The sequence below is a fragment of the Gavialis gangeticus genome, unplaced genomic scaffold (assembly GCF_001723915.1).
Source record: "Gavialis gangeticus isolate Ggan-Ray unplaced genomic scaffold, GavGan_comp1, whole genome shotgun sequence".
Lineage (NCBI taxonomy): Eukaryota > Metazoa > Chordata > Crocodylia > Gavialidae > Gavialis > Gavialis gangeticus.
Window position 1 is genome coordinate 30,491,820 of NW_017729031.1, and position 21,942 is coordinate 30,513,761.

At 44.3% G+C, this 21,942-nt stretch overlaps 1 protein-coding gene across 1 annotated transcript in view; it reads right to left on the minus strand.

Moving 5' to 3' along the window:
* The window catches only part of KALRN (kalirin, RhoGEF kinase), a 721,807-nt gene that overhangs the window by 542,473 nt on the left and 157,392 nt on the right, over nucleotides 1-21,942 (minus strand). Inside the window, exons 5-6 of the mRNA XM_019522566.1 lie at nucleotides 13,307-13,429; nucleotides 2,437-2,628 (exon numbers count right to left, since the gene is read on the minus strand). Of these exons, the coding sequence (XP_019378111.1) occupies nucleotides 2,437-2,628; nucleotides 13,307-13,429 (315 nt within the window). The remainder of the gene's footprint in view (nucleotides 1-2,436; nucleotides 2,629-13,306; nucleotides 13,430-21,942) is intronic.

Below are 21,942 nucleotides of genomic sequence, written 5' to 3' on the forward strand. Positions count from 1 at the left end.
GTGCTGGTTGTTCCTCCCCAGGTGCATCACCTTGCACTTCTCTGTGCATGGACGCACTTGCAGGGTATATACTAAAACAGAGGGCCTACTGTAGGGTGGATTTGGCTGATAGTCTTCCAGCAGGAAGTCAGAGATCACCAAGGCTAAGTACAGGCATGCAAAAGCCCGAGGCTGAAAATCTTCTTCACTGTCCAAGTCACCAAGGCCTGGAATAGACTCCCCGCAAAGGTGGTGCAAGCACCTACTTTGGACACTTTCAAGAAACATTTGGATGCCTATCTTGCTGGGATCCTTTGACCCTAGCTGACTTCCTGCCTCTTGGGCAGGGGGCTGGACCCAATGATCTTACGAGGTCCCTTCCAGCCCTAACGTCGATGACATCTATTAATTCAATCTTCACAGGTTAGTCTAAGCTGTGTACATTGAACCTATAAACAAGTGAACAGACATTCACTTTTGATTCTGGAAATGCAGCCACCTGCCTGCAGTGGTCCAGGGGGTGTTGGAGCACATCACCCTGCTCAGCTGGAGCAGACAGCTTGAGCCAAGGCTAGCCCACCCACCCTGCAAGGGAGAGTTTACAGGGGAGGTGCAAAGCATTTTCGGATGCTGGGGGATTGTGAGTTAACATGAATCTGGAGGGGATCTGGGACAGAAGTTCACTAAACAGTTTTAACCTACATCAGTGAAGTCTGATATTACTTCCATCCAGGTTTATCTTAAACCAGTTTCAGCCATTTTGGAAGCAGTTTATATGCACTGAACTTCTGTTGTGTTACAGATTTGAACTAGTTTCCCATCACTTATACCGGTTTATGTGTAATTTCTATCCCTAGCCCAAGAAAAGTCTCCCTCCCCTATTGCTCATTGCCTAAATCAGTCGGCAATAGTTAATAGAAGCTGGATGCCCATAAACCTGGTTAGTCCATATTTCTCTGTATGCTATATCAGGGGTCCAAAGGCTGGAAACCTTTGAGAAGGGTTTTAAACTTCTTTGTAATGCCTTGCAATGCATATGGCATACCTTGTTCTGTGTTTTGGTATGCTTCATTCTTTATTTTATTGATTTATGAATAACAGGCCTCACTATACTTATTTAGTAAGGAGTCATTCATTTATGAAGGACTCTAGTTAGATTAACTTCCAAAGATGCTGAATTCAGGGTTAATAAGTTCCTAGGGAAGTTGTAGGGCAATGAACCAACAGCAATGACCATGTTCAAGATAACCTCAGAGTTGAATCCTAGTTGTTTTTCCAAAAGGAAAAATAAAAATATAAAAAGAAATCCGTAGCTAAACAGACATCACAGCAAAAGGCAGCCAAAACCAAAAATAACTGTCAAAGACAATGAGTGCATGTTATGTTCTGCAGAAGGAGTAGTCCTGGCACAAGGAGATAAAAATGGACAAAACATAGCTACAAATTACAGACTGTTAAACACATAAGTCTTAAAATGACCTGTTCCCTTATGTAAAAGAATCATACATCCTACAGGAGAAGAGAAAGTCATATGGCCTGCCTGGCCATGTTCCAGATTTGCATCAGATGGCCTAGAGGGTAGCTTCCAGCCATTCAAAGCAAAAGTCATTATGGAAACATGCAGCCCATTGGGTTCACCATGAACTACTGCATGAAAGAAAGGTATATAACAAGACTTAAGAGACAGGCTCAAATGGTGCTTGCTACCTGAAGAAAAATGTGATCAACCAGTGATCAAAGCCAGGTCATAACGTGCAAAGCAGAGTGGATTTGAAAATAAAACAAGCAAAGGAATCAGCCACGGACAGACTTCAAGCCTAGTGAAGAAACTGTCAAAAACCCCTGTGTTATTTCCTAGAACGATAAAAGACAGAACTGATATCCAAGGAAGAAGAAATCTCTACTCACCAATGCAATACCCACCTCTACAGTCCTCTGTGCCTGAGACTAAATGCAATTAGAAATAGTGGGATGCTACTGCAAGATTAAATAATAAAGGAAAATCATGGGACTAAATCCTTGAGACTTCCATTCCACTGCACGTTCCAGAAGTATAGACCTATGTTCTGCACACCCCCTCTTCATTATCGTCCCTACTTTTCCTGCGCACAACACTCCTGAGTACATCCATAGTACGGATACTGTCCAGGAGGCAGTGATGCAGCACAGAAAGCAAGGCAGTGTTTTACTCCACCAGGGTGATTCATCTATGACAGGGAAGAAGCACCTCTGGGGAAAGGGGAATTCATTCTCCAAGGTTACTCAGTCCTAGGTTTTCCCTTTTAGATTACCAAGGGCATCAATTGTGTGTCATCTGTGGTGGTATTTATGATTTGTCCACTAGGAGCTGAACTGAGCCTCTTAATCTCATTGCCAAGCCTCCCCAGATACTAATTTAATTTTCATGGTTACCTAGCTGGTTTGTAGGTAATTTTCCAGCTCATTAAAGTAACTCACCTGCTCGGCCTTCTGGTGAAATACAGCAGACATGGCGAGGATGGTGCTGCGCTCATCCAGGGCTGCAGCGAAGCTCTTCCATTCTTGATCCAGCTGGGTGGAGATTTGTTTAATTTGCTGGGAAGCATAATGGCCTGCCTCTGAGAGCCTGGATGCCACTGACATGATGCGATTGATGTTGACGTAGGCGTTCTGAAGAATAAAAAGAATACATGAATAAATAGAAGGGAGAGATGGGGCCATTTTGCATCTGCATTACAAATTCCCACCACCCTCAGCTGCAATAACATCGAGGAGTTGGGTGAGAACAATCGACCACCCCTTTAAATATGCATGAGTTGCAGATACACTACATTTCAGTCTAAAAATAAGTTGCAAAGGATCTTTTAGCACCTGTTCTCCATGATCTATACTGCCACCTCGATTTTATTTAGGTATTTTGGAAAAAATCAGCCACCATATTCTAACTCTCTACTGCCTAATTATGTTCTTTTCATTGCCCTTTCCTTTAGTCTCTTCTTGGTATTGCAGTTATATCCATTCATATGTCCTAGTGCTATTTATAAATGCATAAATATTTGCATTTAATATGAAGAAGACTATGAAATTCTGTTGAAGAGACCAACCTCATCAGGAGATGGGCTAATGTACTTCCTTATGGAAATGTTGTATAAAATTTCAGAGGATTTATAAAAAACCCCCAGAAATATATGAGATTTCATAGAATTTGTTATATAAATTGTATTTTTGAATGAAACACTGACTTTTCCATAATTTTTCTAAAATCATCCTATAGCAGAGACACCATTTAATATTACAATCTGAACAGAGACAGGACTTCAAAACACCTATAAACAACATTTCAATTCATTACATAGGAATTTTCCATGAGATTTTCAATTGTTTTGCTATCAAATGGAATTGCAAACTGTCAAAACCTGCATTATAACCCAATATTTCATGGCAAGACAAATCTCATGATACACAACCATCATGGCAATAGCATGCACAGATGCGCTATCAAAGTGCTTGTGCCTGACAGCAACTGTATTGTGGCTCTCAAACTTTATTAGATGCATTCATTTATTCTGCTGCCTCTGTTCCTCTGTAGATGGTGTGGTAGTCACAGCAATTATAGCTTATTTATCAGTGCTCAATATACTCCTGCTATCTTATTGTGGAGAGGTGGGCTCCCATGACTAACTCTGCCTGCAAGCACATTAGGAAATCCAGCCAGACCTGTACAGTCCCCACGAATCACAGGATGGATATCCGGTGTCTAGCAATTCTGCACCTGATAGGAACACAATTTGCAGTCCGGAGTTGGAAATTCATAACTGGCTGTTTCAAGGGCTTAGTATGTGAGCCAAAAAAATAGTATGAGCTCATGTGTTCGTAGACATGACTGTTATTTTTCAATAGTACTACACAGATAAAGCATTTGCTGGCTCCATCTTAGCGTGGTAAATATGATTTGCTATATTTGAATGACGACAGCTGTGTAGCTCAGTTGCTAGGGAGACTGGCTACAGATGAGGAAGACCTGGGCTTGATCCCAGGTGAAAGCAGCAGGTTTCCATCCATCATTTTCACTTCCAGCACAGCTCTGAGCCCGTCCCGCAGCCTATCTGATGGGCACCAGGTGTCTGCAGTGTGTGCTGACCACATCATCTCCTTCTTGTGTTGAGGTTAAAGAAACAGTGGAGCTCTGCCTCCACTGCCCCAAAGGCCCTGTAAATGGGACAGCTTTACCTTTACAGCCTAAATGCAGGGCATGCACAGATGCTGGACAAAACAATTACAAACTAATCTGCACCCACTTTTGTTGTGTAGAGTCCTAACTGCACTCTTTTTCTTCATCCGGTAATTTTGGCTTGATGTTTCATTTGGCACAAAAATTGTCTTATTTGTTCCAATGACAAGGAGAAAGCCTTCTTTAAAACTGGAAAGATGGGTGAACAGTATGAACCATTTAAAAGGATCAAGAGTCAGAACTGTAACTCTTTTCGGAGTTGTCTCAAGGTCTAACCCATAATCTGCAAACACTAGAAACAGTAACGCTTAACGGTAAGAAGATTTGTAAATATTCAAGGATTTCCCCCAGAAAGTCCACGTGCCTGTAAGGACCAAGCCCAGACTCAGCCAAGACGAGTTTAAAATGTTTTTAGGTTGCCTATCCGTTGTTATAAAGCAACATACCACTGCTACGGTTTGCAGAGCCGTGGCAATTGCACCAGCTGACTTCGTTTCTTTTGAAAGACTAGAAGTGGCCACATAGCAGTTTGGGTTTCATGTGAAGACTGGTTCGTTTTTATAATGGTTTTATATTTGTTTCTTGAACAATGATCTCAGCCCTTGCAATGTAATGAGCATGATCCAACAGAAGGAAACCAAATTGTGATTATTATTTTTTTTTGATTCCTGGTGCCTACAGTATATAAACATTTCAAATAGTAGAGGGGGGAAAGGTAGGATTAATTGAGAGCGAGCAGATGTTCTTAGGTTCTGGCTTTCAAGTTAGGCGTGATTTATATGTATTTTGTATCTGTTGACATAGAGGAATATTTTCATGAGCTCACCTGGAAGAGTACCAACGAGCTCTAAAGCTAGGTAGGTATGTATCCCTTCCTGCTCTTCCAAGCAAAAGGATGCACGGGTGGACTTCTGAATTCACTGCCCAGATGCCTGCTCCACAGTGGAGCAGAGCATTTTCAGGAGAGGAGATTCACCCACGGGATTCAGACACTCCCCACCAGCTTGGATGGGGAATCGGACCGATACAACCTGAGCATCTCGAGGGTATGCTGCAAATCTTCCCTCTTTGATAATGCCTTCTTGCTCTAACTGGAATTACGCTAATTAAAAGGGAATAAACATATAGGCAAAGGAGATTAGCAAAAGACAACAGGAAACCTCTGGGGGCCTTCTCCATGCCAATCTGTGTCCCTGGGAGACAGGTTAGATGGCATGCGCATACGTCCTGCAGGGGAGCACAAATAACAGCGTGGCAGGTTCGCTAAGGCTGAAATGCGGCTGTTGAAGGAATTCTCAAGGAAAAAAACCAAGACAAAACAAAATGCCCCTCAAAGTCTTCCTGGGAGATTTGCAGAAGCATTTGTGAAATGCACCCTACCGTTTGATACGCCCCAGCGGAGAGCACTTCAACAGCAAAGTAGTCTCATAAGGGCCCCGACACCCATCAGACCACATGCAAAGCAAATTGCATGCCTTTTGATGCAGGATCCTACGGGATGGCGTTTTAGCTCAGCCTCGCACAGAATTCAGCCCATTTAATGATAAATGGTAGGAATTTCCAGAAGATGCCATTAGTCTTTACCAGATAATTGTAATGCATTTCAAATGTATTGCGACTCCCTCAGGACAACATGCATCTCCGTCTAATTTCAGACAATTAACTCCTTGGCAACAGGAAGGCTGATTATTCCACCACCGAACACAGCCCTGCTTGCATGCGTTTCTCAGCAATGACTCACTCTTGGATGGGGTTAACAAATACAGGAATGAAACAGCCACGGTGGAGCAGATATGAATAACTTCAATCAGCGCAAACAGCATGTGTGCCAAGCTATCCACATGTAAAACTAAAGTCAATATGATTTGGGCCCATTTAGCTAGGATCTTGTGGTTTACACCAACAGATTAACTAGATTAACGGGCTTACAATCACTACGGTGGAGCGAAATCTTTCTGTTTTAGTGAACCATATTATTATATTGATATAAATATAATACGATTGCAATAACGGCTAGTATAATTCTATAGATCGAATAGAAACAAACACTGGGCCTGATTCCCTGGGAAAAAATATCTGCACAGTTGCTTTTTGAAAGAAACATACTGAGCTACAATTTACTATCTGAAAAATGTATGGCTTCTCCTCTCTAAGCCCCTTCCCACCCCGTCCCCCTTAGAAGGAAGTAGAAGTGTAATAAAAATAAGCAACATTACAAATATTTTTTTTATTCAGAGGGATGCTTGCCAGTGCCAGGCATGCAATGTCTGGGGAAGTGTATTGGAAAGGATGTGGCCTGAGAAAGGACTCAGAGTGCATTGTTCAGATGAAGATAGAAAATTATTTTAACTATTGTTATTCATTTGTTAGGTCCCTCCCAAAAGTACATGTTTAAAGACTAAGGCCCTGTTCCTACTATCACAGGAATCCAGGATTTTTTTTTAAAAGACTTTGCCTGCATTCTCCTCCTCCAGATCCTCCCTCTAAACCCATATTTAAATGTCCTGCCTAGAGGGCATTGACCAGTTTCAGTCCACGCTCAGGATTTTATTACTCATGCGCTTCCTAAAGAACTGGTCATTGGGATCAATATATGATATAATTCTGCTGAATTATTTCCAGCCCTCACGGTTGCAAACCAAAGCTGAAAGACTTGGTCTGAATGCGCTGTAGAGGTTCAGAAAACAGAAGGTAAATCAAGAGGAGTCAAAATCTATTATGATGGGTGTGTTGGTTATTTTTTTTTTTAAGTGGCATGATTGTGTAGCTAACCTCATTCTCAGCACCTGACTCATGTTTTATGAATGCCTGGCATTGCCAATACAGCCACTGGTGAGAGGCAGCGAGGAGGACTGTCAAACAGGGAAGTAAACGTTTATGAAAAGAAAATGAAAGTCTGCAATCTCCGGCTAACAGGGTCACAATGTCATCCCGGGGGCAGCTAACCGGTTTTAAGGCAGGGCAAGAATCTGCCTTATTTTTGCCAGAACGGGTTTCACTAAACACTGAGCTGGGTGAAAAAAAAAACAATGGGTTAGGAAACACTGAGATAATACAAAAAAAGGAAATGAAGATTTATATGTGCTCATTGTGATTGTTTCCCACACCCTTCCCGCCTTTACGGGTGTGTTACACCAGATCCTGCAAACACTTTCTGTAAATGAACTCAATGAGATTACTGACGTGCCTGCAAGTAATTCACGTGCCTAAACGTTGGCGGCATCAGGCCCTTCTTAGATTATAACCTTTCCGAGGCAGAAACCCTGTCTTCCTCTGTGCTCGCACCTCACCTTCCGCAGTGAGGCACCAATCGTAGCCACAGCCTCTTAGCAGTACCACGATATCAATATTACCTAATAACAGCTACATCAAATCCCTGCATAAATTCGGTAGGCATTATCAGGCAATCTCCAGCAGAAATCAGTGACACCTGCAAATGCAGTCCGACATCACCGTCAAAACGAGAAGGTCAGGAGGGAGGGCATTTTTACAAGAGCAATTTGGTGGGTTCTGTTTCCTAACTTTACTGAGTGATACTTTTCTTTAAAAGATGCCTATGCATGGGTGGTACGTGAATTCAATCAGGGTGTGCATCTGGGTGGGACTCCCTAGGAAAAGTATATACACAGAAAAAGGACTCTTGCTATCATAAATTAATTAGTTACGATATAGAAACGTTTTAACCAATTTTGTCCTTGTCATCAGCAAGAATATCTTTTTTCCTTGTTTTCTTTGGCAAAATGACATTTGATTTAAAATGAGAACTGGACTTAGGCTGCAACGATCAGGTAATATAGATCAGAGCCAAACCCAGACCTGCACCTACATTTTCCAGGGATCAAAATGTTGAGAACTTGCATTTGTGTGTGGTCCACAAATGGTGGCAATGATGTCCCATCACTACATTCAGAGTCACGTCTTAATTTCCATATGTTCCAAGTAGTTCCAATAAAGTGATTTCTTTTGCACCTGTAACTGTCTAAAATGTTTATGAAAGTTATTTGTTGTTATGGGGCCTTTTCTCTCTAAAGAGACACAGAGGATACATCTACACTTTCAGTAATGCACTGTAATTACGGCTCATTAAGTTTAGTACCTGTAATGACAGATACTAACTTAATGCGCAATAATTGGCGCTACTACACATTAGCGCAGACGAATGGTTTTTAGGTGATGTTAATGTGCATTATTAATTTGCATTAAACTAAATCTACTGCACATTAGCACTGGTTTTGCCTGGTGTGCTAAGGCACAGCAGAATTAGTCTTCTGCTCATCGTCTCGTGTAGCTGCGCCCACTGATAGTCATCTTGCTATCAAGTATATGAAAGTATCCATAGGGGGCTCAAGCATGCTTGGGGATATCTTACTGAAGACCAGACCCACAGGATTGAGGATTCTGCACAGAAAAAAAGCCATCATCATTTCTATAATTTTTCTTTCTGCCTTTCCATAGACTGACTCAGGTTCAACCAGAACGCTGCTCACTGAATACTACAAAGCTGCATGTCAGCACCGGCACCGTTTTAAAACAGAGGTGCAGTTCCCATAGACCACCAGTCTCAACATGTCATGTTCTGTTTCCTTTTTATAAAATCTCCTTATATCAAGATGGGGCATCATATGCTGGGGCTCTCTCTGTTGACTGCACTTCCATAATAAGGACAAGGGCAGCAGCTATGTTTCTGAATGTTGGATAAATGTGATTTCCAAACCGTTTCCAAAGCTGGTACCAAACTGACACAGCCTCTCCCCTGACCCCTCCCACAAATTATACACTAAAATATTAGCTACAGCCCTTCTTTTGTCCTTTGCATTGTGGCTGCTCTATTTGCGCCATATGACCGTGTGTCCCATGGCTCTTTCCAAGCCAGCCCTCAAAGGTATCCTCCTTGAAAGGCTTGCAACCCTGGGACAGAAGCATACTTGACAAAGGCCCTTGATACGGCCACATTGCCATCAGCTTCCTCCATGCAAATTTGATGGTAAGACGGTCTGGCATGAGCTTTCTAACACTGCTGGTCCGTGTCAATGAAGCCTTTATTTAGTTAACATACGGACTCCCTTGAATTTGGAGCCGTCTCCTGGAATCTTTCTATAGCTTCTTTCTGATTTAGCCAAGATTTCTCGTTGATTTTCCATCATGGCTTTATACCTACCCATCACTTTAAGGACTGCTGCGTGTGGGACCTTGGGTGTCAGACCTTATGACAAGCTAGGTAAACTTTCTCTATGAATGCTCATAATGTCATACAAAAAATATGTAAAATTACCTTACATTACAGGTAAGGCTATCATTTTGTCAGAGTCACTGAAATCCTGGAAACCATGCAACACTAATCGGGGTGGGCAAAATGCGGCCCGCGGGCCAGATGTGGTCTGCCAGGCCATGCTATCCGGCCCGCGGGGCCCCTAAAAAATTTAGAAAATTAATATTTATCTGCCCCTGGCTGCTTGTCATGTGGCCCTTGATGGCTTGCCAAAACTCAGTAAACGGCCCTCCACCTGAAATAACTGCCCGCCCCGACTAAGATTTTCATGATGCCCCATGAGGCAAAGGGAAGTAAACACGGTATCAAAGTAGATATAGCTCAGCCAGAGAAATTGGTCTCTAGAAAAGACAGAGACACAAGCCCTCCAAACTACAATCCCCGCAAGGCTGTATGCGCTAGTACAGGGTAAGGGTAGTGGATAGCTGTTGGAAGCATGCTGCAAGCACAGGTCATAACTTTTCCAGGAATATTGCTCCCCTCCCACACACACACTTCTGCAGGGACATGTATTAATGATTACCATTACAAAACGCTAGCCTTAATTATGGGTATTTACTGCACACAATGGAAGAACTGTTTGCATAAAAACAAAATTATGCCATGTTCTCTCCCATCAGCTGGGGTCCTGGGTCTACAATCCAACGATAAGACCGGTGCGTAAGGAAAACACAGAACACAGTATAAAGAATTTTTGGCACATCAGCTATTTTCCTCCTTTAATTCTGGTTTAGTTGTGTTACAGTAAAAGGAAGGTAATTTGAGAGTTGCTATTATCCTGCAGGGACAGGACTATCTGGCTCACTTACATATGCAGGGTATAACAGCGCACTTGTGCTGTGTGCATTTTGGCATGCTAATCAATGTATAACTAAGTGCAATCTCTTGCAATGCTTTTACATTTAAAGTCATAAGATGCCTGGGTTTTATGCTTCAGGGAGTTTACAGTGCCCTGGAGATCCATTTGCAAAGGGGGCCTTGATGTAGAGAGGGAAGCAGCCTCCTGGACTACATCACCCATACTGACCCAGGAGTTTCTCTGTGGAGTCTGGGATTCATATGTAGGAAAGGATGTGCTGGGGGTAGAGCGGGGTAGGAGGCTCCTCATCCCCCATCACCATCATTCTTGACCGAGACCCTCCAGGAAAGCTGATAGAGAATGAAATTTCAGCCTCTTCCAAGCAGGGGAAACTCCTTTTGAAGCCAGCAGGACAGGACAGAAGAAAACTTAGCAGCATGACTTCAGCTGAGCATAGCAAGGCCAAGAACCACCCAAAGGCTGAGGGTCACTGCTAGGAGGGTCCGACCTCGGTAGGTCCCCCAAGATCCACACAGATGCCCATCCTGGGAATGTGTCCCCTCCCTGAAAGGGCTATGGGGAGAGAGGACCGCACTTCTCCTCCCAACCCTTGGGTCCCCTTCCACAAAGCTTCCACGGTGAGAAATGAGATGACGCCAAGTTAAGCTCCACGCTACTTCAGTCAACTGGCAACTCTGCTTGTAGCACGGCAGATAAAGCGTTTTCCAACTTCCTTTCAGTCTCGATCCAAATTATCTTGAATGCCTTGATCTTCACAGCATCATTTAAGAGCTCCTTTATTTGATAGAGCTGCGGGAAGAGCTACAGGCCTTGGGTGAGTGGTACGTTAAGGGGCAGTAACTGGAAGGTTGGTACATTTTTCTACTGTATTCTCCGAGGTGATATTTTGTTATTGCAGATCCAGTGACAGCCAGGATGCCAAGAGCATGTGTTTGAACATTTGCTTAAAATAAATACATAAATAAGATTTATAGAGCACCTCCCATCAGCCACGGCTCTGCAGCACTCATGCACACGCAGCATGACAGTTTAGTAAAGAAAACCTAGCCAACTGAAACAGTAGAGGGAACTTAGGTCAGCAGAGTATAATTACCTGAGCTGGAATATGGCTAGGACACTAAGGTTAACACTTGTAAATCCTACGAGAAGTGCCATGTGGTCTTTAATGACCTCCTGTGGTTTTGTATTTCATCAGCAAGACAGCACCTCTGGCAGCAAAGAGCCTGGTAGCAGCGCACCGGGCCACTGCTTCTGCCACATGCTGGCAATCCTACAAGTCCTGTGGAGGTCTCGCACCCAGTGCTGGTGTGGCTTCACCTGCTTAGTTTTAGAGACAGCTGCAAGTATTACAGCAAGATGTGCTACGGCTGGAGGGCTTGCTAGACTTGGGGCTTGACACAGAATCAACAAAGTTAGGGTTAGAAGGGACTCAGAACGTCACATCTTATTCAACCCCATGCCCAAATCAGGACCAGCCCCAGCTAGATCATCCCAGCCAAGGCTTTGTGTAGCCGGGATTTTAAAACCTCCAAGGATGGAGCTCCCACCATCTCTCTGGGTAACCTGTTCCAGTGTTTTTACTACCCTACTCCTGAGAAAAGTCTTCCTAATATCTAACCTAAACTTCCCTTGCTGCAACTCCTTGTTCTGTGATCTGTCACCACTGAGAGCAGCCCAGCTCCATCCTCTTTCGAACCTCCGTTCAGGTAGTTGAAGGCTCCTATTTAATCCCCTCTCAGGCTCCTCATCTCTAGACTAATTAAGCCCAGTTCCCTCAGTCTTTCCTCCGAAGTCATGTCCCCCAGGCCTCGCACTGTTTTTGTTGCCCTCCACTAGACTCTCTCCAATTTGTCCACATCCTTTCTGTAGTGGGGGCCCCAAACTGAACACAGGACTCCAGATGTGGCCTCACCAGTGCTGAATAGAGGGGAATAATTGCTTCCCTAGACCTACCGGCAACACTCCTACCAATGGAGCCCAGGATGCTGTTAGCCTTCTTGGCAACAAGCGCACACCGCTGGCTTGTATGCAACTTATTGTCCACTATCACCCGCAGGTCCTTTACTGCAGAGCTGGTGCCCAGCCAGTCACCCCCAGTCTGTAGTGGTGCATGGGATTGTTCTGTCTTAAGTGCAGGATTTTGCACTTGTCCTTGTTGTACCTCATAAGATGCCTTTTGGCTCAGTCCTCCAATTTGTCTAGGTCACTCTGAATCCTACCCCTACCCTCCAGTATATCTACTACTGGTGACTTGCTTGGGGTCATCTGCAGATACTGTTCAAACAGGAGGACGTGATCCTTAATATCTTATGCCATGTTGATGGGTGTGTGCGTGCACTATTCCAGATGAGCATAATGATCCAAATGTCCATAGTCTGTCCCACCTTCTGGGCTGAAAGAGATGCAGTCTCCAGATATGAGGGCTGAACACCAAGGGTGAAGAAAGCAAAGAGAGCAAAGCACTTACACAACAGATGAGAGAGCAAAGCACTTACAAATGGATGATGATGACTTGTTTTTTTGCACCCCAGATAAGTCTGAATTGCACCCAAAGGGTTTGATGAGGGCGGGGGGAAGAAAGAAAACACACAATCCAATCCTGGCCATGCAACTGAGAGTTTGATTAGATTCCCCTGCTTGGGATTTTGAGGTGTACCATGTGGAAGAAGAGAAACATTCATTATTAAAGTGCTGAGCTATAAGTTCTACTGAGCCTCATTAATTGCATGTCAGTGAAATGCCAAAACCTTAAAAATATTGTATTTGTCTTCCAAAATGTAAACAGTGCCATAGAACTGGCCTGGTTTTAAATCACGGAAATAGTCGTATATCAGCAGCTGGGTGGACAAAGCAACATGCTGTCCTTCCTGGAATAAAATCCTGCTGCCACACGCCCACCCTGACCTTCTTTAGCTCTTCATGTCTCATGGGTCCTTCGTTCCCTTTTAACTGGAAGAAGACTTGCAAGCCTCCCCCTCCCACACATGCTCCTGCAGGATCCATATTTACGGCACGTCTCTGAACTCACCATGGAATTCATAGCAAAGTGATTATGCTGCGTCTGTAAGTCGAGGGCATGTTGGTAGCTCACGCCGATCTCTGTGTGACTCTGTAGGAACAACTCCTTGTTGTGGCTGATCCAGTCGAACATCTGTAGGACAAAGACAGACAGACAGAGTCAGGGAGGAAAAGAGTAGGGACAAGCGCAAAGCACAAGCAGACACAGTCCTGACCCAGATTTACACAAATGAGCAAAAGCAGATCCAGCTGCACCATAAAAAAAGTCCCTCATCTACATAAAGTGCAGTCAAACAATGGCAATATTGAATTTTTTTTACCCTATTCTACTATAACAGAATAATAGGTCTGAGAACACACGTTGTAAGCCTATTTCTCTGTAAATGGATCCCATGACGCTGTCTGTGCTGTATTTGGATTTCTGCATGTAGGGAGTCTGCAGCTGGAGGGCCTCAATGAGAGACTGCTCCATTGACTGATGAAGGAGTGGTTCAAAACCCTACCAGAAGCAGGAATGGACCAAAACCATTACTGGTTTGGTTTATGCCTTATTCTCTTTAATGGTTTATGAGGAAGGTTTCCAGATCTTTTATCCAAAAAACAAACCAATGGTTTACACTTATTTCTCCTAGTACTTTCCTTCTCCAAATCTCCCCCACAAAATACAACACCCCCCATGAGTCTTGCTTCCAAATATTAATATGTAGTGAAGCACACATACATAGTGCATTTACTTCTGTGATCAACATCCCTGTCAGCTACTTCCTGCTCCAAGCCCATCTCCAAGCAAGGCAGCTCAGCTCACATGTTGGAAACAGCTCTAATAAAACCGATGTTCAGAATTTCGCTATTCTGCGCAACGTTAGAGCCAAGGAGCTCATTTATTAACAAAATCTCACGAGTTAGCTAGGAGGTAGGAAAAGATTTATAATCTTCATTATGCAATGAGTAGGATGAGGAAGAAAGAAGTTAGTTCAGCTGACCAACATTACAGAGATTTTCTTTGGAAGGCAAAGAGAACAAAATGTAATGCTCCAATGGCAAATCCTGAGCCTTCATAAATACATATTCATGGCACGGCATATGGTACCTCTGTTTATAGGTAAGGAAACTAAAGTATACAAAAATGAAATTATTGGCCTAAGGTTTAAAACATACAAAGTAAACTAATATTGCACAGAGCAGAGACACCCACCCGAGCTCCAAAGAGGTACAGACATAGACTCCCAGAAAAGTAGGGCTGAAAGGGACTTCAGGAGGCCATCCAGCTCAACCCCCTGCCCAAGGCAGTGTCATCCCTATACAAACCATCCCATACAAGTGCTTCTCTAACCTATTCCTAAACCAACAATGAACTCAGTTAAAAACAGCAAGAATACCCTAACCTGCCACAGGCAAGGCAAGGGGACAAAGGCTCTCAGTATCCTGCAACTACAGGTATTGTTAAAATACGCTCAAAAGACACAAGGAAGAGGGTCATGCTCTCACTACAGAGGAAGGCAAAACCCCCACAGTCCATATACATGCACATATACATGTGCTAAGCATGTATGCCCACTAGTAGAGCCACATTACCGCAGTGCTATACACTGCTGTGAATGCAGGCTGCTTCTTCTCAGGAAGAGCACTGTGCTTATGATGGGCAGGACTCTTTTGATCCTCAAGGTAGCTTGACCATCTCTGTACAGCACTGCTTTGTGCTGCATATACAGACACACAGCCCTAAATCCTATTTCACCTTCACACGCTGACGTGGCACTCACATAATTGGATTCCTGCCATTTTTCCCATTTATGCCCCGGTGGAAGTCTGTTTGCACCTATGGCGGAATGGGATCACCCCAGTAGTTTACGTCTGCCAGAGCACCGAGACGAACCCTCCCACCTTTCAGCCCAATAGCCAGCTTGTTAATACACTTTCTTAGGGAGTGAGAGACCTGAGTCTATACTCCCATCTCCTCCAGAAGGAGTTTGAGCCTCAGTGTCCTACTTCCCAGGAAAGGGCTCTACCCACCAGGCCATGAGAGCACCCTCCAGCCCTCCCCTTGATCTGGCCCACCGAGCAGCCAGGAGGGGAGCAACCATGGGAAGTGTGGCTCAGTGGAAGGGAGGTGGCTGTGGGGTCAGGCCCTACCCCAGCCTCCAATGAGGCAAAAACCATCCTACTGCTTCACGTCCACATTATGGTACAGCTAAATCAGTAGGGGAGAGGCCAGAACCCAGAACCCTGTCGTCCATCTCCCTGAGCCTCCCTCCCACTTCCCGTGGCCTGTAGTTGGTGCACTTTACTGGAAAACGAGAGATACAAACACAAACCCTCTCTGGCTAAGAGGGGCCTAAAACCTTGATCTCTCACACCCCAGCAAGTGCCCTGTGCAGTTGGCTATTGGTCTAAAGGTTGCACCCTACCCTACCCTACCCGCCCCTGGCATCAAGCACCTACTAGTCATGTGCTTTCTCACCTGATGCTACACATGTGCTAGGGTATTATATTCCACCTAGGCGCCTACACACGCTCAGAAAAGAAGCACAGAGTGAGTGCAGCTGTGAAAGTGTGAACACAATCCAAGTGGTGCATAAGCTCCACAAATGGCTGGGACATGGCTCTGAAAGCGTCATATTGCCATGTGAAGGTGAAAGAGGATTTAGCCCTTGGTCACAGATCCCTGCAGTTACAGCCAGGATCCATAATTCAATAAGTACCAGCATCCACATGTCATTCTGTGCTAGATTATGGCAGCAAATTGTGTGCTGTAACATTAGTCAACACTTCCTCCCATGTCAAACACTGCTTACCAAACCAGATGGTTTTGGCATTATTTTTACTAACAGAAAGAGAAAAGAGGCCTCTGTTGTTTTTATTTCTTTAACTGAATAAATGCTTATTAAAAAAAAAAAAGATGCCTTTATTCTTCGTTTCAGCCCGGCCATGCTTAGCTGAATTATAAATTGTGGCTGTGGACAGATGAACAAATTCTGTGTAAGTGAAAGGGAGTGATTTACTGAACGTCAGATCTGTTGTGACTCTTTCATGCGTCTGTTCCTATCTTGAAGTAAGCAGAAGCTAAGCCATAGTATTTGAGCAGTTGCTTCACTCAGGGTTAAATTGCCCGGGTTTAGCTTTGTTTGGCTATTACATTACACTCCCCTTCAAGTCCTCCGTTACCCTCTTTCTTCTTGTTCAACACATGATGAATGATATGTAGACTGTGAGGTCTTTGAGCTTGTCTGTACTGGTTCAGTGGTGGGTCTTTTGGAGAAGGCTGAACATACCATCGCCACCGGGCTCTGGAGTCCTGCCCCTTAATTAGCACTCCTGATCTCTATCATACTAAATAAAGATGGCCCACTCCACTGGCAAGGGAGAATCAAGTCTGTCATCTGATGGTGCTGAAAAGATAATGTTCAAAGTGGGAAGAAAGCAAATGGAGCAACTTGGACACAGTAACCCTGCTCAAGAGATCAATGCAAAGTTTGGTTATGCCATCAATGTGCCTTCAAATCAATATTGTATTGTTCTTTAGTATCAGATTGATGGAATAACAAAGCGTTTAACTGGTGACAGCTTAAGGAGCAAAAGAGCCCGGTGTTCCTGTATTATACATTACTATTGTTTCCCAAGGTCAGTTTTCCTCTCTCTGTGCACGTTGGTCTCAGTGGTGCTAACTGTAACACGAGTGTTTAGGTAGAGAACATGCCCTGCCTGTCGCCTCTGACCGCCCTCCAGCAAAGTCAGGATTTCACTCTGAGGGCTTGTTTTGACATTAGGGTGCACTTTATTTTCACCACGTATTTGTGCAAGAAAGAAATGATTATCTGTCACATCAAGCCTTATAAAAACAAGAGCAAGCCTTATAGAAACTCCAGCGCTCCCAGACTCCAAGACACGATGCTGCACAGGCTCATTTACACCGACAGCTGGGAGTCACCGTAACAGTCAGCTTGAACCAGCCTGACCCTTTTGTCTGCAATGTCCATCAGGGCTGTGCAACTTCTGGGCAGCTGGGGACTGACTGCAGGTAGCGCAGGGTGCAGACCTGAGGGCTGCACACCTCGGGGACTGCTCCCCCTTAACCTCCCCACCTGCCACCGGGCACAGCCCAACTCCCTTTTGCCGCACATAGCCCAGCTCTCTGTCCTGGCCACACATGGTTAGCCCAGCTGCCCCCAGCCATGCGCGCAGCAAGCTCACTCCCTCCCAGCCGTGCACATCATGTGGACAGCCCACCTGCAGCATGCAGCCTGGGCAACCCAGCTCCCTCTTTTTTTTGAATACGCAGCACGCGCAGCCTAACATTATCCCTCCTGCATGCACTACTGCACTTGGCTCCCTCCTACAGCACTACTGCACCCCAGAAATGGGCGCAGAAACCAGAAGCCAGAGGAGAGAGGGGAGGCCAAAGACCTCAGCAACTGCTGCAAGGTGGCGGCTCGGCAGAATCAAGACATCCAGGGTTCATTCACCTCACCTGCCACCAACGTCATCTATGCCATCACCTGCTTAATATGCTGCTTAATATTCACCTCCTCAATATTCACCTCATCCGCTACCCTTGTCATACATGCCATCATCAGCTTCTCTGCTGTCTACATGGGGCAGATGGCACGATCCTATGTGAAAGAACGGATGGACATTGATCTGACACGCGAGGCCATGGCAGAACACTTGGATGTCCCTCGCTGACATCAGAATAGCTGTTCTTAAACAGCAAAGCTTTAAAAACCAGGTTTGAATGGGAAATTGCAGAACAAGTCATCATCGAAAGACTGGATTGTGTTAAGTATGGTCTCAATAGAGATTCTGGGTGCTTGTTCTAGACTGGCTTTTATAATCCCTATGCCCCTCTTGCTTGGGTGATCTGCTTTGCTTATCCCTTTTGATCTCTTCAACCACCTTGCCTCTCTCAGCAGTGCCCCCTTCTTTCCCCTCTTTCCACATCTTTGGCATTTAAATGACTTTATTCCTATCTGTTTAATACCCCTGTGCTCTGCAAGTCTATTCATAGCATCCAATGAACTAGAAAAGCCCATGCCTCTCTGAATGAGTAAGTGTATAAGGTGCCTGTCTTCCATCATTGAGATTAGTCACTCCAGATTTGTACCCACTGAACATACTGGAACTGGCCCCACATCCATTTTTTCTGACTGGGACTGAACAGGGATGTTCCCTGTGTTTTTAAACATCTTTGCAATTAAACAGAAGAAGAGAACAAGCTGTGATTCAATATATGACTCTCTCAGGAAAGTTTCCTTTCTCAGCTCATTAGAAGTTAACACACAATTTTAGCCAAAAAAAAAAAAAAGATGCCATTGTTGACTCAAGAAAGAACAGTGCTGTAAAACCAAAAAATATATATCCTTTGAGGGTAAACTCACGTCCAAAAACTAGAGTTGTAGCTCTCTGTTTAGAAACTAGTGTCAATTTATCTTAAGTAGCTTCATATTAAATGTGGATTTTTTTTTTAACCAAGCTAGACACATTTAAGAGGGGGGAAAAGACCTGGCTGAAAGCCAATGAAAATAAACAGCAAATCTAATATTTTATGCATAGCAAACTTAAATGGGATCAACTGGAATTTAAATGATTAAAAAAACACAAGTAAGATATTATTTCTGAGGTAAAAGAGCTTCATCTTAGCTACAATTGTAACAAGGATCTGAGTGATGTTAAGCCATATTTACAAACGTCAAGGTATAACCATAGACTAGAAACGAAAAATTAAAATTTCAAGTGACTAAAAGATGCATCCTTCTGGGCCCCTCTACACGTTACAGGTATTGTGCAATTACCTGGAGACCAGCTACATGTGCGAAGTAGGTAACACACGATAAAAAGCTTCATCCAGCTATGAAGTTAGCTCTCAAAAATGTGTACTAACTTTATAGCTGGTTCTATCAAGCTTTAATTTGCACATGTAGCAGGGTCTCCCCTGCAGCTGGGGTCCCATTAGCTGACCAGGCTCCCAGCCATGAGGTGCACCATGCCCAGCGTGAAACCCCCGAGCCCCGGGGATTGTAGAAGCCCCAATTCTCCGGGGCCTGGGGGTTTCCTGCACCCTTGAGCCCTAGGGTTGGAGCTAACAGGATGAAGTTCAATGCTGAGAAATGCCAGACGCTAACCCTGGGGAAGAATAAACAAGAATATAAATACAAAACAGGTGACACCTAGCTGGACGGCAGCACTACAGAGAAGGATCTGGGAGTGTTGGTAGATCACAGACTCAATATGATGCAGCTGCACAAAAAACAAATGTGGTTTTAGGGGGCATCAACAGAAGCATTAGGTGCAAGACATGGGAGGTGGTAATGCCTCTACTCAGCACTGTTTAGGCCTGGTCTAGAGTACTGTGCAGTTTTGGGGTTCACATTTTAAAAACGACATGGAGAACTTAAAAGGCTCCAGAGGTGAGTGACCAGAACAATAAAGGGTTTGGAAAGCAAGTCATATCAGCTTGCAGAAAGATGCTTAAAAGAGGACAACATAGCAATCTTCAAATACTGGAAGAGCTACCGTAAAGAGGGAAAGCACCTATTCTCTTTTGCTGAAAAAAGTCAGACTCAGATCAATGACTTGAAGTTGCAGCAAAGTAGGTTTAGACTGGATATTAGGAAAAATTGTTACAACAGTGAGGCAGTGGAACAGATGGGCTGGGGAAGTTATGGACGCTTGAGTTGGACAACCACTGCTTGGTGATGATTTCGGCATAGCTATGCCTATGTTCTACTATCAGTGGTATTTTTCCATGTTTCTGGGCTTTGCCACGTGGGGATGGGATAGAATTTCCCCTGCTTCTCCTCCTGCTACATGTATTAGGGACTTTTAAAGCCTGGTTGAGAGACACTGGGTGTTGGCTGAACCCAAGGCTGGGGATTTTGACTGGGGTGTGCCAGTGCTCTTGCCCCTCCGCTTGGAGTCAAACAAATTGCCACATTTGTGGTCAGGAACGAATCTGACCTGATGATCAGATTGCTATGGACTGTGGGGGATTTTGACTTCCTCTGATGTAGCGGGGCAGGAGGTGCATGGGATCTCCCTTGGATCTCTTGAGCATATATTAATTTTTACAGCAGCAGGACATTAGCTGTCATGGTCCTCCTGCTTTCCCTGTGGCAGGCTAGGGAGGTATGTCTGGTGCTGTGTCAGGGTTGACTGTGTAGTTTTGCTAGGAGGTTAGACAATGGATTTGTATGGAATAGCTTGGATAGGGATAATCCTGTCCCTGGCAAGGGGTTGGACTAGATGACCTATGGAGGTCCCTTCCAGCCCTACCTCTCTACAATTGTATGACAACTCAAATTTGGGCTCCAGGAAGAAGTGGCAGGTTTTCCTGGGAGGGGCTCATATTATCATTGCCAGCATGTCACAGTTAGATGCCATTAGATGAGCAGTAAACGTGATGGTGCCATTTGTGGAACCCCTACAGTATGGCGGTGGGGAGGCAGCGTTGCTAGTCCAAGTGCTCCAAGTTCATGACTCAGGCTCCAACAAATATGACATTGGCTTAAAAATCTTGAGCATTCATGGGCATATCTATAATGCAGCAGCACTGCATTTTGGCCAGGACAGGCACTGGGACACCCCACCCACCCACATGCTCCATTCTTGCAAACAACAGCTGAGGGAGATGCTCTGGGATCATCCTCTGGAGCTACTCACCAGCTGATCAGAGCTCAAAAGTGTTAAGTGTGGCCAAACAGGATGCCTTGGGAAGTCTTCACCAGCATATTTCCAAATTGGCCTGTGGAAGTGGGTTGTTGGGGTAGGCTTAGCACCATATCGCCCACGACAGTGTTGCCACAATACAGACGTGACCTTAAAGCCTTGTGGTTTTCAGTCCATATCATGTTTTGGAGCCATGTAATAATTGCAGGAAAAAAATACTCAGCATTGCAAGACTTAGGATAAAATCTTGGGAGTTGATACTAGTGGGGAGGGGAGTTGAACCCACAAACGTATCATAATCCTGTGTCATAGCTTAATTGTATTGTTTCCTGAAAAGCTTTCAAGTAAAACTCCCTTCCCCTTCAGAAGCCCAGGTAAAACGAGAAGGCGTTTGGTTTGCTTCATGCATACACACCATCAGCACAGCAAATGATGCAGTGATTGCTATTTTATTGAACCTGCCATGGGAGATCACACACAAGAGGGGTTTCTTGCGAGTCCTGTAAAAACGGTAAATAGTCCTTGGCTTGGTTAATTGGTCTATCACAGAGCAGTGACTACTTTTATGTGACAAATATCAGGATCCAGAGGACACCCTCTGCCAGACATTTGAACCAGACCAGATGTTGGGACTCAGTAACTAATAGTTCCCTATCATTAAAATGGTGTTGCACAGCACCAAGTCAGAGGATCACAACCCATTCATGAAAAATATCACTCTGATAAAACTAGCCCAGTGATCACTGTAAAATTAATGGTTCCTTAATTACTGCTGCTGCTAGCATTTCTGCTAATTTTTCCATTGTAACGATGCTGGCTGCCAATTATTTTTAGTCTTCTCTTAAGCCCAGTAATCAGACCTACTGGCATGGAACATGCACTAAATTTAATGGGAGTTAAAAACAACTGTAGGATTGGATATGAGGGGCAGCATCCTATTTGACTTATATTTAGTAAACAAAACTAAAAAACTGCCCCCATGTT